The 16086-nt window shown below is 38.6% G+C and overlaps 1 protein-coding gene across 9 annotated transcripts in view; it reads left to right on the plus strand.

The window, feature by feature from the left end:
* LOC115447142 (double-stranded RNA-specific editase Adar) overlaps nt 1–16086 on the plus strand; it is a 46071-nt gene that overhangs the window by 14180 nt on the left and 15805 nt on the right. For all 9 annotated transcript variants that reach the window (XM_037443430.1, XM_037443429.1, XM_037443431.1 and 6 more), the window contains 6 exons: nt 562–673; nt 1119–1205; nt 1578–1644; nt 1907–2078; nt 2648–2750; nt 3249–3400. In XM_037443430.1, coding sequence (XP_037299327.1) covers nt 562–673; nt 1119–1205; nt 1578–1644; nt 1907–2078; nt 2648–2750; nt 3249–3400 — 693 coding nt within the window. The remainder of the gene's footprint in view (nt 1–561; nt 674–1118; nt 1206–1577; nt 1645–1906; nt 2079–2647; nt 2751–3248; nt 3401–16086) is intronic.

A 16086-nucleotide genomic window follows, 5' to 3' on the forward strand; every position in this document is an offset into this window, starting at 1 on the left:
CCAACCCGATCAAAAGATATGACCATTCATGTCGCATGTTTTGTGATTTTAGAAGGAATCGGAACCTAATAGCATGGTTTCCTTTGACTTAGAATTATGAAGCAAGAAGAGTTGATTTACAGCAAATGTAAAGGGAAAAATCTAAAATGTGTAAAAAAGTACTTAATTAAAAAAAAAAACGAATTTACTAAGACTAACTTATTTGCAATTAGTGCAATAACTGTGTCTGAATTGAACTGCAAAGTTAAATTTATCAAGTTTAAACACCCTCGGTGCATGAGTCCAACTCGCACTTGTGTCTTTTAAGGAGAATAAAATCGGTTCATTCAAAAGTTTCATTTTAATATCGAATGATCTTCGATCAGAATAGCATTTGATATCTCCTTCTACAGCTTCTATAGTTGCCATAGTCGTAACTAGAGTGGAAATACCCAAAAGAATATTTTTAATTAATTCTTTAAAAACTTGCATATATTGATTACAAACCTCCCTCAAACTTGTGTAGAAGTATGCACAATATCAGAAAAATGTAATTAATTATAATTCTTTTGTTCCTTGCAGTATAATAAACGAGAAATTCAGCGATATGATGAAGCTGGACGTCATGCACTCGAAACGCAAGGCGCTCGCCGGCATCGTCATCACGATCAACAACAACATGAAAGACGCCAGGGTACGGGCCGCTGTTTTAATAAAAAACAAATATATATTTAAATAAAAAAAAGGTGCAGACGATAACGGCCAGAGGCTGTTAATTTTTTTTTATTGCGCTTGTAAGAAAATTTAAGTTTTTGACATGGGTAGATTTGACTGAAGGTAGTGAAAAGTTGATTAAAACAAATAAATAATAGACAACCATAACCAATTAAAACACTACCAAGTGGTTTCTCAAGGCACATGCTTAGCCTAATTTAGTTGAAACTGGTGGTAGGTCATTCATATGAGAGAATCTGTCTGGGTAGGAACCGCAATGTGTATTTTTGCCGTGTGTAGTCGCTGTTGTGTTCCGATTTGAAGGACATTGTAGTCAGTGTAACTACTTAACATAGACTTAACAACCATATTGGTTGGACAGCCTTGATCTATATCGTCTGATGTTGTTGTGTGCGCGTGCGCAGGTGATCGCCGTGACCACGGGCACCAAGTGCGTGTCCGGCGAGCACATGTCCGTGCGCGGCCGCGCCGTCAACGACTGCCACGCCGAGGTCAGTGCTAACTTGTACCCTCGGCTCATGTACATAGAAATTACAATTGATTGTACATTACTGACACAATATTAAAAAAAAAAACTTTTTTTTTAAGTGTTATCAACGTATTTTTATTATATTATTGATAAGCCCTGAGCTATTGGATTCCGTACGTGACTAATATACTTGTATAATTTTATTTATAAGAGTATCTTTGGCTTGAGTTTGTTTTTTTTTTGGTATAATATTTCAAAATCTTTGTGGAAATTCTATAATTGAAAGAATTTTACTGTCAATTCATTAAATCCAAACATTATTCCCTGCAATCAATTAAAATTAGTATTAATAAAGATGACAAGTGTAATTCTATTGTTTGTAAATTTCCGCCAGGTGGCAGCACGGCGTTGTCTGCAGCGCCATCTGTACGCAGAACTACTGAAGTACGCTTCGCAACCGGGTACTGTATAATATTTATAAACTGTATTATATATTTAAGATTTTCAATAATGCATACGAGCACTGCCCAATTGATTCCACAATACTGATTGAAAGAGCATTGGCGGCTGCACAGAGTATTAAATGTGGAGGGATCATATCCTCGCCAGTCGACACAATTTTGCCGGCGCGTTTAAAATCGTATAAGATTTCATCATGCTTGAACGTTTTGCCTATTTCATCAACAAATATTGATCCGTTTGATATCATTTGGTGTCCGCCAGATCCGCGCGTGCCGATCCTGGAGTCGGACCTGGAGCCGGTGGCGGGCGGCGGGTACCAGCTGAAGCCGAACCGGCAGGTGCACCTGTACATCAGCACGGCGCCCTGCGGCGACGGACGCATCTTCAGCCCGCACGAGCAGCACGAGCCCGAGCCCGACCGACACCCCAACAGGTCAGAGCTGGACTGGTGCCAGTGCAAGAAATATAGTACCCGATTTCAATTATTTTGTAGATAAAACACTTTGTTGGATAACAGGGTATCGATTTTAAAAAGGTCTTCAGCTGGGCGATTTCCTTGTCCGATCCCCCTCTTGTCAAGGTCGCGACTAAAAATGGCTAATTGATCTTTTGATATTTTTTTATCAAGCCAACATAACAAACAATTATGCCTCTTTCAAAAACAACTAAAAACCAAAAAAAAAATATCCTTACCTTTGTACTAGTTACCAATTTTGAAGTCTGTGCCTAATAAAAAGAATTATCAAAATCAGTTTACCCAGTCAAAATTCTGAGGTAACAAACACAAAATTAATACAGTCGAATTGGGAACCTCCTCCTTTTTTAAAGTCGGTTAAAAACTAGCCAATCATCGGGTCCAACAATTTAATTTGGTTGCATTTTTGGCTTAAATAACCAATTTTTGAGTATACAGGGTGCTTTAAAATTTGGGATCAATAATGATAGCTTAATATTTTCTTGGGTAGCAGTGTGGACCTTTTAAAAGTAAATTTAATGTTGCAGACTGGCGCGCGGTCAGCTCCGTACCAAAATAGAGTCCGGCGAAGGCACCATCCCGGTCAAGAACAGCGTCAACACAGTGCAGACGTGGGACGGAGTAATGCAAGTGAGTGTGTCAAACGTTTAATAGTGTGATTTGTAATGCTTAGCAGCAGCGTGCTGATGTGTTCTAGTTTGAAGGATATTGTAGGTAGAGCACATTGTAGTCTTAGTACTTACTTTGTAATTCAACTTGCTATGCCCGCGGCTTCGTCCGCGTGGAAATCAGTGTGTCACAAAGTTTTTCCCGCGTAAATCCCGTCTCAAGAGATTTTTTACAACCACGCAACCTTTTCATTAAGTAATCGTTATATTTTATTTTAATAAATTTACATAAAACCGCAATGTACTATTGACCTAAACCTTCTTCAGGAATTGCACTATCTTTTAGTACATCGTACAAAATACGATTTTGAGAAAATGATTCACATACAGACAGATAGCTTTTGGGGACCTTGTAATATGTATAGAAGTTATGTACGGTGTAGCTACTGTTTTGGGCGGTGGTATCGCTCACCATCAGACGACGGTGGTACTAACGGTGTGGTGTGGGCGTGGTGTGCAGGGCGAGCGGCTGCTGACGATGTCGTGCTCGGACAAGGTGGCGCGCTGGTGCGTGGTGGGGCTGCAGGGCGCGCTGCTGTCGCGCGTGCTGCGCCCCGTGTACCTGCACTCGCTCGTGCTGGGCTCGCTGCTGCACCCGCACCACATGTACAGGTGCGCTCCACACCCGGCTCACCACTATAGCTTGCTTAACACCTTTTAGACTAATGGCTGCCATACATGCTACGGTCCATCGGAAAGGTCCACCGGTGCAGGTATGCCTGCGCCGGTGGACCGAAATGTGTGTGGGAATAGAACTGTGCAGATTTTTGAGCCTGTGCAGGCAGGCGACCGGCGCAGGATCGAAAATCAATTCTTTCAATTGATACCTGCGCAGGCATACCTGCACAGATGACCTATCCGGTAGACCGGAGCGTGTATGGCTTACATAAGGGGCCGTTCAAGTATTACGTAACGCAATTTTTTTCTTGTAAAACGTTACGATGCGTTACAGGGCGGGAGAGGGTCTCATACAAAGCGTTATGTAACATTGTTTCTTTTTATTTTAAAACAATAACGGAGGTATTTTAGCGACTTTCCGGTATTTTGCGTAAAATAATTGAGACTATTATAAAAACAATGACAGCGGCGACAGCCTAGTTGGGTGTGGAACGGACTGCCGAGACGAATGTCCGCAGGTTCAAATCCCAAGGGCACACACCTCTGACTTTTCTAAAATCATGTGTGTGTTCTTTATGAATTTATCGTTCGTTTTAACGGTGAAGGAAAACATCGTGAGGAAACCTGCACATCTGAGAAGTTCTCTATAGGAATTTCGAGGGTGTGTGAAGTCTACCAACCCGCACTAGGCCAGCGTGGTGGACTAAGGCCTAATCCCTCTCTGTAGTAGAGGAGGCCCGTGCTCAGCAGTGGGACAGTATATAATACATATTATTACAAAAAAAAAATTGACACTTTAGAGTTACATAACTTTTAGAAGGCGGGACGGGGGTGTACAGGATAGTGTTGCCCAAATGCAAGAACAAGACGAGACTTAGCCAGTCTTGGTCTTGGTCTTGCGCCAATACACCTGATCTTGGTCTTGGTCTTGCGCTCCCAGTCTTGGTCTTGGTCTTGGTCTTGCAGCAAGAGTCTTGCAAGTCTTGCAATTACCTATTAGTCTATTACTATTTATTAAAGTTTACTTTAAATCTTAGAAAAACGTATTAGAATTGGAACATTGTGAGCTTGAATTAACATAGCCATAGTAAAGATCAAGCAGATTAATAAATATCTGAAGATTTGATAAGAAATTCGAAAAATCAACTGACCTATATGTCGTTTTCCATGGAAGTAACTGTTTCTTAATAAACATTTATGATTTATAAGCTTACATTTGCTAAAACATGTAAAAAATTTTTTGACCAAGAATTAATACAAAGTAACCATCTGGCTGACTCATCACTTAACCTATTTCTATGTTTTCTAATTACTAATGATGCTTTAGAAAATAACCTCTCAGCAGGTACTGAAGTTGCAGGTATTGAGAGAAAATCACGGGCCATTTTCGATAAAATCGGATACTCTGTCTCATGCGTCCTCCACCAATCTAAAATGTCTTCCGAGCTGGCAGTTCTTGGTTTTCTCAGGTACTCCTCCAACTCGTCTGTCACTAAGCCTTGAAGACAAGATCCAGATGACGTCGAGGGACATTCATAGAGTTTATCAAAGTCTATTACGTCTTCATCTTCATCACATACTTGATTTTCTTTTCTGGTAATTTCAGAGATTTGTTCACTGAGTGTAGACTTTTATATTCTTCATAAAGTTCATTGAACTTGCGCAGACTTTCTGTTTTAAGTTGCTTCCCCACATTGTCAGGTCAAAAGTCTGAGCCTTATGCCTTGGGTCTAAAATTAAAGAAGTACAATAAATCCAGTTGCTCTTCTTGTAATGTTTAAGCATTTTGTCTCGAGCTGCTTGGAAAGCTAGAATGAGCCTTTCATCCACTTCAGATCGATTAGGTTTCTCATCTAACTGTTTTACCATAGATTCAATTTTATCTAGCAAGAGATTGAATGATACAATGACTAGCGGTAATGTAACATATTTGTCTCCACCAAGTTTTGTACTTAAAAGTTTAAAGTTTATTAGAAATTTATGTAATTTTTCGAGTACCTGCCATTCATTAGCTGTGATTTGAAAATCATTTAATTCGGTGACAGAACTGCACAATATGTCAATGCCCGCTCTCACTTTTAAACCAAATCCAATCATATCATGTGTGGAATTCCATCTCGTTGGACAGTCAAGAATGGCATTTAGATTTGATGGCACGCCAGCTGCTTCACAAGCAGACTGAAACTTCTTCTTCACTATCTCACTTCTTTTTATTTTACTGGAAATACTGCGTAACTTTGTTATAGATGTACGCGAGTCAGCAATATTTGGTGCAGATTCTTCATCTTCCTCATCCTCAGTTTCGTCTGCATAGTCTTCGTACTGCTGATCTTGCGCGTTAGTGTCAGACTCACAGTGTAATGCTAAGGTCTTTAATAAATCTTGTACACCAAGGTTTAAAATGTGAGCAAAGCACCGGAAATGTTGATTGTCTGAATCAAAGTGTAGCGGCAGCTGTTTGCCCAGTTCATACATAAATTTGGTATTTGCAGTTGCGTTGTCGACCGTGATACCTTGTATTTTATCAATTATGCCATATTCCAATAAACATTCATGGAAAATCGCTGCAATATCTTCCCCAGTATGTCGACCGCGTGATGGTATAAAATCAAGAACTACAGATTGATACTTCCCTTCGTTGTCTATATAATGAATAGTAACCCCGTAGTAACTCCTACCAGCAATTGACGTCCACCCATCAATGGTAAAAGACATTTTAGATGATAATTGTTGAAGTCGTTCCTTGAGATTCAATTGGAGCTCTTCAAATCGCTCTTTGACTTTCCTTCTAAGTGTAGACCTTTTAGGAAACACCATATTAGGGCAAATACGTCGAAAATATACTTGTGTAGCTTCGTCATCGAAAAATGAGAAGGGAAGATATTTTTCACCACCCAATCAACTGTAGCTGTCGTGATTTTGTCACTGCTGTTTTCCGACTGAAACAAAACAATAAATCTTGTGTTATTATTTAAAACATACTAGGTTTGAGCGTTTAAGAGGAGGAGGTTTGTTGTTGTTAAATCGAGAAAATCGTTAAATTGATATTTGTTATATTAAGGTTGCACTGTATACTGTAATTTACCAAAAAGTACTTAGTTGTTACTGGCCGATTAAATGAAAATATGGGTGTTTATAAAAATATTTAAGACGATAATTACATACTTAATATGTCGCACCCCTAGATGAAAACACCACTAACTCAAAAATACTTATGTAAGTTAATGGCGTTTTTGAAAGTATCGCATGAATAGCTACGCAGAGTTAAAATTCTTTTAACTGTTAAAAAAATATTCTTACCTGTCCACTTCTTCCAGCGGTTACTAAAAAGCTTGTGATATCTCCACTTAATTTTGGTTTAACAGGAAGAAATATTTCTGATTCCTTTTTGTGGAAAGATATTAGATGTTTCCTTAAGCCTGAAGTGTTTCTGTTTTTCATTTTTATTTCAATCTTTTTATTTTGGCACAATTTACAGAAGGCAGTTTCGGATGCATGAATTATTTCGAAAAACTCCTCAAATTTGCTTTTGGGTCTTTTAGATCTGTGACTCAAACTCTCGTTACTCGGACTAGAATAATTTGAATCTTCGTCACTCATATTAAATTGTACACATGATACGTTTTTAGAAAACAACGAGAATTAGTAAAAACAATTATTAAGTTAGACTCGAAGCACAGCTCAATTGGAAATGACTGGAATTAAAATAATTCCTTTTATTTATAGTACGTTTCCTTGCTTTCTACCGCGCCGCCTCGCCACGTGCCGGCTCTATGAAAAGGATGCCGCCGCAAATCAAACAATGCCGCGTGCGGCGTACAAACACACACTAAATATTACCTACTTGTACAGACGCGACGCATGAATAAAATATATGTAAAGAATTAGTGCCAATCACTATTCTTTACATATAAGTGAATGTTTTGGCGTACATCTATACTAATATTATAAAGCTGAAGAGTTCGTTTGTATGTTTGATGACAGAAGTATTAAAATAAATAAATAAGTCCTGAACGTCACTATACCTCCAAAGTTACTATTCCTCGTGGACGAAGTCGCGGGCACAGCTAGTAAATACATACTCTCATCATCTCTCTCAGAGATATTCGGGCTGGTAAGTAATACAAAACTCTTATCGCAGGCTTTTTATTTTATTAGTAGGTAACTACCTACGCTTTTTATATTATTTTATTAGTTTTGTAGAATTTTTTTACACGTTTCAAGTATATTTAAAAGTGGCTACAATATTTATTAAACGGGTGCGGGGTGATATTTGAACACTTTTTTGCTATTTTTTTCTTGTAAAAAACTTAAGAAATATAATGACTAAATGTACAATAATAGTACCTAAGTAATTAGTTTAAAACCATATAAGTAATCAATCTTATAATATATACTTACTAGAATGAATTAATATGACATCTACTACCTCCCGACTAGAAATTACTTTGGGATTGCCCAGTGTACCCATCTGGCCCAAGTGGGCCCCAAAGGGCATTCCCAATAGGGAATGCCCCATTGGGGCCCGAGGGCCAAAGTGGGAAATCCCAAAGTAAAAATAAAAAATATTATTAATATTTCCGAATTGGGGCCCGTGCGGGGCCAAAGTGGGAAATCCCAAAGTAAAAATAAAAAATTATTGTTAATATTTCCCAATTGGGGCCCGAGTGGGGCCAAAGTGGGAAATCCCAAAGTAAAAATGAAAAATTATAGTTAATATTTCCCAAGTGGGGCCCGAGTGGGGCCAAAGTGGGAAATCCCAAAGTAAAAATAAAAAATTATTATTAATATTTCCCAATTGGGGCCCGAGTGGTAAATCCCAAAGTAAAAATGAAAAATTATTATTAATATTTCCCAATTGGGACCCGAGTGGGGCCAAAGTGGGAAATCCCAAAGTAAAAATGAAAAATTATTGTTAACATTTCCTAATTGGGGCTTGAGTGGGATTTAAGTGGGAAATCCCAACGTTGAAATAGTAAATTATTGCTAATAGTTCCGCTTGAATAAATCTAACTAAGATAAACGAAAAACAGAAACAAATATTAAACATTTAACCGCAATATTAGTAATATCATCTAGTTGATTCGATGTACATCAAATAAAGCGACGAATGTAATATTCCCGCTTGGACCAGTGGTAACGTGAACGACTGATGATCAAGAGGACCCGAGTTCGAGCCCAACTGACGACAAGGATGCATTCAACCAATAGTTCACTTTCTAATCGAAATATAAAGTTATAGTACCATCAGAGTCCGTAATTCAAAATTATTTTTGATTTTTGAAATTTTAGATTTTTATAAATTTAGATTGGGATCTGATGGGGATTTCCCAATTGGGCCCCATTTGGGATTTCCCAATGGGGGCCCATTTGGGATTTCCCAATGGGGACCCAAGAGGGCTTTGCGTGACATCCCAAAGTGGGCCCCAAGAGGGAAGCCCAAGAGGGGCCCCATTGGTCGCACTTTTAAATTTCTAGTCGGGCTATCCTTACCATTTTATCCCAATCATAATACTACTTGCGTGATCAGTATAATGTATTCATTTTCATTCTAAGCACTCTGAAACTTATTTATTCTTTGGAACACCTGTAGGTACTCTTAAAATTCGAAATTATTTTGCATGAGTATACCTACGCCCTATGGCGGCAATCAAATAGTGTCAAATGTTATGATTTCGGCGTGGCGGCAACGATTGTTTTAGATTTCAAAAGAAGCCGCCGGCGCGTTTATCATAACCATGTACTTCCGAAAAGCGGCAAATTTCTTTGAGAAGTAAGTACAAAACCTTTGATGCCGCATTATCAAAGTGCCGATGGTTAAAACATAGTTATGCATGCACTCAGTTTGATTTTAATAGATATTTTTTTATTCGCTATGTTTATGGTATTAGTCGGAATGCGCATAGGTCCAGTTTTTCATATTCTTTGATACAGTTTTTGCGTCTCATAGAATTCCTAAGCGTACCTACCTATACACCGAACTGTTACACCTAACTACTCAGTGAAATAGCGCTAAGTCCTAGCTGCAAGACGCAAGAGTCTTGCAGGCTATGTCTTGTTCTTGCTCAAGTCTTGCACGGTCAGTCTTGGTCTTGGTCTTGCTAAAAATACGCAGTCTTGTTCTTGGTCTTGGTCTTGCAAAAACGCAAGAACAAGACCAAGACTGCAAGACCAAGACTGAATTTGGGCAACACTAGTACAGGAAAACGTTACGGCGCGTAACATGGGGGGGAGGGGAGGGTAGTGGTTTCAAAAAACTTTAAAAATTGCGTTACGTAATACTTGAACGGCTCCTAATACAACTTTTAAGTATATGGACAAGTGATTTATAAAAATGTATCCTGTACGCGTCTGATTCTACTGTTGCAATCTGTAGATAATGTGGCAGCCCAAAATACAAGCGTAGCTTAGTTTGGGTGCCACTGGCAAGTATTGTAAAAAAAGACTCAATCACGCTGTTATGCATGCATCTAACCAATGTGAACACTAATACCTGTGTCGGATTTATATTGGCTCACATGTAGAAGAACTGTTACTAGCATGCACTGACTTAGCAAGGCATAACAAGTAGGTATAAGTGTATAACGTACTATAGATTTGTTATTAATTCATAAAACTCAAGGAGACATTTGAAGTACAAGTAATTTAAATAAAAATGCATTTAAAACTTTATAAAAGATGAGAAGCCGATGAGCACAGTAAAAAAATGACCATATAAATAGTTCTCAAAAATATCATTGTCTATGGTTTATATGATCAAGAACTTGATTTGAATCTAAAAGGAAAATTATTTATTTAAAACATGACAAAAATAAAAACACGCTGTATAGTTCCAAAGCTAAACAAAGCATAATATAATTAATTATTAAAATAAAACAACATGATACCTAAAGATAATTGGTATATTTATAAAAAAAAGTACAAACATAAAATATATTCATAATAATAACTTACTCTATGGAGTAGGGCGATTTGCGATGCGTGATCAGGTAGTAAACGCCCCGAGCGCTGGCGGACAGTAAAACATATTAGTTTATAATAAAAACTATGAAATAACTTTACTTTATCCTATACTAGTTTTTGCTCGTGGCTTCGCTCGCGTTAACGTATTTACCGGGATAAAAGTCCCGCTATATATTTTCCCGGGATAGAAAGTAGCCTATGTTCTATGGTCTCAAACTATCTCCATACCAAATTTCATTTAAATCCGTTGGGTAGTTTTTGAGCTTCATGCGTTCAGTCAGGTAGACGGATGGAGCAGAGACTTTGTTTTAAAATATATTTTTTAGATCTTTTTAAGAGGAACAATTTCGTCATACATGGTTGTTGCGTAACTTTGACAATTTACACAGCGGACGCAACGGAAGCTCTCAAAAGGAATATTTTTTTTCAGTTTTTGTAATAATTTTCATTGATGATCCGCTCCTATTTATCATAGCGTGATGTTATATAGCCTTCCTCGATAAATAGGCTATCCAACACTAAGGGAATTTTTCAATTCTAACAAATAGTTTATGAGATTTGCGCGTTCAAACAAACAAACTCTTCAGCTTAATATAATAGTATAGATATAGATTGATGAATGGAAAATAGGTTCAATTATAATAACAGTGAAACAGTGTTTGGTGCAAATTTACATCATTTCATAATGTACAATGCCAAGTAATTTTAATTTCATTACAAGCTGTGTCAATATGTGCGCCATTTTGATCATGCATTTCATCAGGATTACAATTTTGTACTCTACCACTATTGCAATAGTGTTAAATATCATCTAAACTAAACATTATCTATTTAACAATTAACTACTAGTGATCGTCAATCTATCTCCTTTACGATCTAACCCTAACAATTTCTTTATAAATGCTATAGTCTTTCTTTCTTGCCCCAATTCTAAGGTGTATGAGATTTGGGGGAACACAGGAGTGCCACCCAAATATCTCCCTGTCTCCTTGAAGAAATGGCTCAGTTCCCCATTAGAGCTTTTCACTAAAGTGTTCATCTCCCTCATCACTGTGATCACTGGCAGGACTCCTCTTCCATTATTGATCAAAAAGTTCAGTATCCTGGAGAGGAGGTTGTGGTCATCTGATCTTTGGAAGGGTAGGGAGCGTTTATGGCGGGTCATGATCTTGGATTCTTTCTGACTTAATTGGTGTTGAGTAGATTGTCTCTGTTCTAAAGTGGGGTTTGTGTTTTCTTTGTTGAATGCTTGATTATTTTCAACGGTTGATTTTGGTTTCACTTTACCGTTTAGTTTGTTGTTCGAATTGCTTTGAGCTGTGTTGTTATCTTTCGAATTATTTGAATGATGACCAAAATTTGGTTCTAGTTGATTACGTAATCGTGATCTTGTTTCATTGATTGTACTATTGTCATTACGTTTTGTTTGATCATTTGCTTTAGTGTCTGCATTGATTACAAAATTTGCTTTTAATTCTTCATCAGTGTTTATAAGTCTTTTAATATTCGAATATGTATCTATATCTTCGTCAACTCTTTTATTTCTCACATGTAGTTTATTGTATTTAAAATCTTTGTCTTTGCTGTTAAACTGAATTTTATGATTATGTAGTGTCTTATCTCCCATCAAATAGAATGTATAATACCCCAGTGCTGTGCGTTCCTTACCTGCAAGTGATAAAAGCAACAGTGTATTTGTGGATAGTTCTAAAATACAATCAGCTACAATACTGCTAGTATACCAGTGACAGTTACTGTTAAATACTTTGCATCGTGTCCAGAAACCCAAAAAGCCATATCCTTGTTAAAAGCCTTGGTCCCTTACTTAGGATCGACACCGTAGCCCATGTGTGCGGTGGGCGAGCCAACGCAATGTCCGCTGGTGTAGTGCCGGTACGACGGGCACTCGGTGCCCACGAACGAACGAGGTCGCAGGATCGATTCCGCGTAGAACATGTAGGAACGCCAGTGGCTGCAGAAAACTGTGGTCCGTGGGGAGTTAGTGGGTTAGCTTAGATAAAGCATTTCGTTATGAGAATTTTGAAGTCGTGTAAGAAACGGAGTAAATGTGATCATAAATATACGGCTGTTTAAAAAAAACCGTTTCTAATCTCAATATTCATAGATCCAGAAGATAAACCAATCAAAATGAGTCTTTTGTAAGCATGTAAAAAAAAACTCTTCTGATTGGTCCATTTTTGGAATGGATTCGAAAAATCGATTGAGATCGTTTATTTAAAACGGCGGTTACCTATCTTCAACCTTTTTATTGTATTTTTGTTAATTATTCGTCCTTTATTATTATGAACCTCAGGGCCCCTTGTTATCAGTGCGTGAGGTCTGTCATCCTCCATCATATATCCTTGCCTTGTTTGACATAAAGCAAGAGGTAAGTATGAAAGAATAATAATTAATTCCAATCAAAAAATTAAGATAGATAAATCATGTTACATTGTTAGGCTTGCAGTACAAAGTTAGGAAAAGAATGTGTAGGGAGTTATTGCAAAATTGGTAACTTACACTTGTTTAGTAGCAGCTGCTGGGGTATGACGACTTCCAGTTCACAGCCCGGCTGCGGACTCTGCCCACCGTTGGGGTAAAAGTCGATGTGGCCCACAGGAATTTTGTAGCCTGCAAATCATAATTAATGAAACACTGATGATTCAAAACTCACAGCCCTCTTTTCATTGATTTAGCTTTAGTGGTGTTATGACTTTTTTGGTACATCATTTGTTTATATCAATATTGAGGGTAAATCGTTCGTATAGAGGATGTTTTTTCAAGGCGATAGAATTTTTGAAATTTGTGTACGCAGGTCATTTATAGGTTGTCTCCTGTGTGGTGCGTGCTTGTGGTTGGGTAGTCTTGATTTCTAATTTTGACAATCATGGATGGGTCTCTATATTTAGTTTCTCACCAGTATGAGATCATAGCCATACTGGCGAGAAACTTCTGACCTCTTCTTCCAATCTCTCCACTCCATGCCAATCATTCCTGATGACCAGTACCACACTTACCGAATATCCCAGCGTCTGTGTGTATGACGTCGACAAAGTGCGCGTCCGACGGGTCCAGCCGTTGTTCGAGGGGCAGTCCGTCAAACAGCGGCAGTGCCGGGTCCAATCCGGTTATCCGGGCCACTCGTCCTGGAAAAGGAAAGCATCGTGAGGAAACCTGCATACTCGAGAAGTTCTATAGGAATTTTGAGGGTGTGCGAAGTTTACCAATCCGCACTAGACCAGCGTGGTGGACTAAGGCCTAATCCTTCTCAGTAGTAGAAGAGGCCCGTACGCAGCAGTGGGACAGTATATAATACAGGGCTGATATTAATTATTAATATTATATAATTCGGAAGCCATGCAACCTTAAAAAATATTTAAATCTGACCATGGCGCAAAAATTATAGCTGAACAAATATAAGAAACTTCCTCTTTGGAGTCGCTTTTAAAATTATAACTCTCAGACATCATTTGATATAAGACTATTGTTTTAAAGAGTCTAGCGAATGATCTAAATATCTTCAGGCACCTTAGCGTGCCAGATAAAAAAAAGTAAGGTAACAACACTAAGTACCGGATTTTAACGCGCTGCCTGCCACCCCGGCGCTCTGCGCTCCTAAACTGTGACCCACCAGATGCGTATTGTTTAGGTTCAAGCCCCTGCAATAAATATATCAATTATTTTCATCCGATAAATATTTTTATCTCATTTCATAACGACTGTATAATTTCATAAATTTGAATGACCAGAGTCGTGTTCTTGGTGGTCCCATCAGGTAACTTTGCCCCATTAGGGTAAACAGTGTTCCTGGTTAACTAAATTTGGAAAGTAAGGGGCCGTTCAAGTATTACGTAACGCAATTTTTGAAGATTTTTGGCCCCTCCACCCCTTCCATGTAACGCGCCGTAACGTTTTCCTGTATGCCCCCGCCACCCTTCCAAAAGTTATGTAACTCTAAAGTTACAATTTTTTTCTAATTTACACAATTATTTTACGCAAAATACCGGAAAGTCGCTAAAATACATTATTGTTTTAAAATAAAAAGAACAATGTTACATAACGCTTTGTACGAGACACCCTCTCTCCCCCTAAATCGCGTTACGTAATACTTGAACGGCCCCTAACTAAGAGGGTCTGCAAAATCTCAAACCTGGACACCATGTAGTCGATGAACTGCGCGGCAAAGCGTCCGATGTACCACGTGTTCTGCGCGGCGGTGAAGTACCACGGACCAGCTTCCAGGCGCTGAGCGTCCACCAGGATCACGTTGGCATCGCCCCTTTGCATGTATGCTGGAACGAACAATTTAGTTGTACAAGAAGTCTGTCAATTTTGCTGTGTCTTTCTGTTCTTCTCTTCTTCTATTCTTCGTGTTTTCAGACAATATTTGTTACACTTTTAGCAAAAGCCTCTTCTTACTGTAATATAATAATAATAATAATAATATCAGCCCTGTATTATATACTTGCCCACTGCTGAGCACGAGCCTCCTCTACTACAGAGAGGGATTAGGCCTTAGTTCACCACGCTGGCCTAGTGCGGATTGGTAGACTTCACACACCTTCGAAATTCCTATAGAGAACTTCTCAGATGTGCAGGTTTCCTCACGATGTTTTCCTTCACCGTTAAAGCGAACGATAAATTCACAAAGAATACACACATGATTTTAGAAAAGTCAGAGGTGTGTGCCCTTGGGTTTTGAACCTGCGGACATTCGTTTTCGCAGTCCGTTCCACACCCAACTAGGCTATCGCCGCTTCTTACTGTAATGTTTAGGAAAATTTGTATTTTAGAGCACACAGTTTTGTTGAAAGTGATTCTTAAAACAAATTATCGATAGCTGCTGCAGGGGGAATTTTCACTCTTGGTATTGGAGACGTCAATTGTATAACCTACTGCTTGGTCTTTTGGGGTATACCATGAGTACACGGGTTTGGACTTGGGTCCAAAATATATGAGTCCTCTACCAAGTTAAAATGACCAGGTCTTTCGCAAACTTCCCACCTTCTCTAATCATGATGCTGCTGCCGTCGTCAGGCTGCTCCATGAACGCGTGGAACACCAGCACAGTCTTGTCGTTGAAGTCGAAGTTGGAAGCGAAGAGTTTCTCGTCGTCTCCCACCACCAGCTCCTGGTAAACGGTCGGGTTGTGTCTGGGGAAAAGCAGTTGGTATGAGACGAATCTTTAGTCTTGGAAAACTTTCTTTTACGATTTTTTTTCTCCGTCCCGGGCCTCGCGTTATTTCAGGTCGCCATTGCTTGCTAGTTAAAAAGACATCCAAGGGTTGGATTTTATGGTTTAACATGAAAATTATATGTTTTTTTAAGTGAATGGTTTCTAATAGGCATTTGCATTATCAAATAAAAAATATTTGCCCTAATGCCACTACTATTACTCCTTCAGTGAAAAATACACTCACGCGCACACCAAATTCGTACTAAATTACTGTGATAAAAAATCTGAAAACTAAAGCCGGGATTTTACGTGAAAATATTCTTTATGACATGGCACAATGTTAGCAGATATAAAGAGGATTATATGATTTAGTTTATTGACGCAATGTCAAAGTGACCCTGTATACGTTCTCTCACCTGGTGTAGAGCTGGAAGCCTATATCGTTGGTGTCTCTCACAAAGGGACATTTGGACTTGTCCACCGGGCTGATCTGCAGGAGGGCGTTCTCGAATTCCACTCCCGGAGGTCCTGCAACAAATAT

Source organism: Manduca sexta, chromosome 26, assembly GCF_014839805.1.
Source record: "Manduca sexta isolate Smith_Timp_Sample1 chromosome 26, JHU_Msex_v1.0, whole genome shotgun sequence".
Lineage (NCBI taxonomy): Eukaryota > Metazoa > Arthropoda > Insecta > Lepidoptera > Sphingidae > Manduca > Manduca sexta.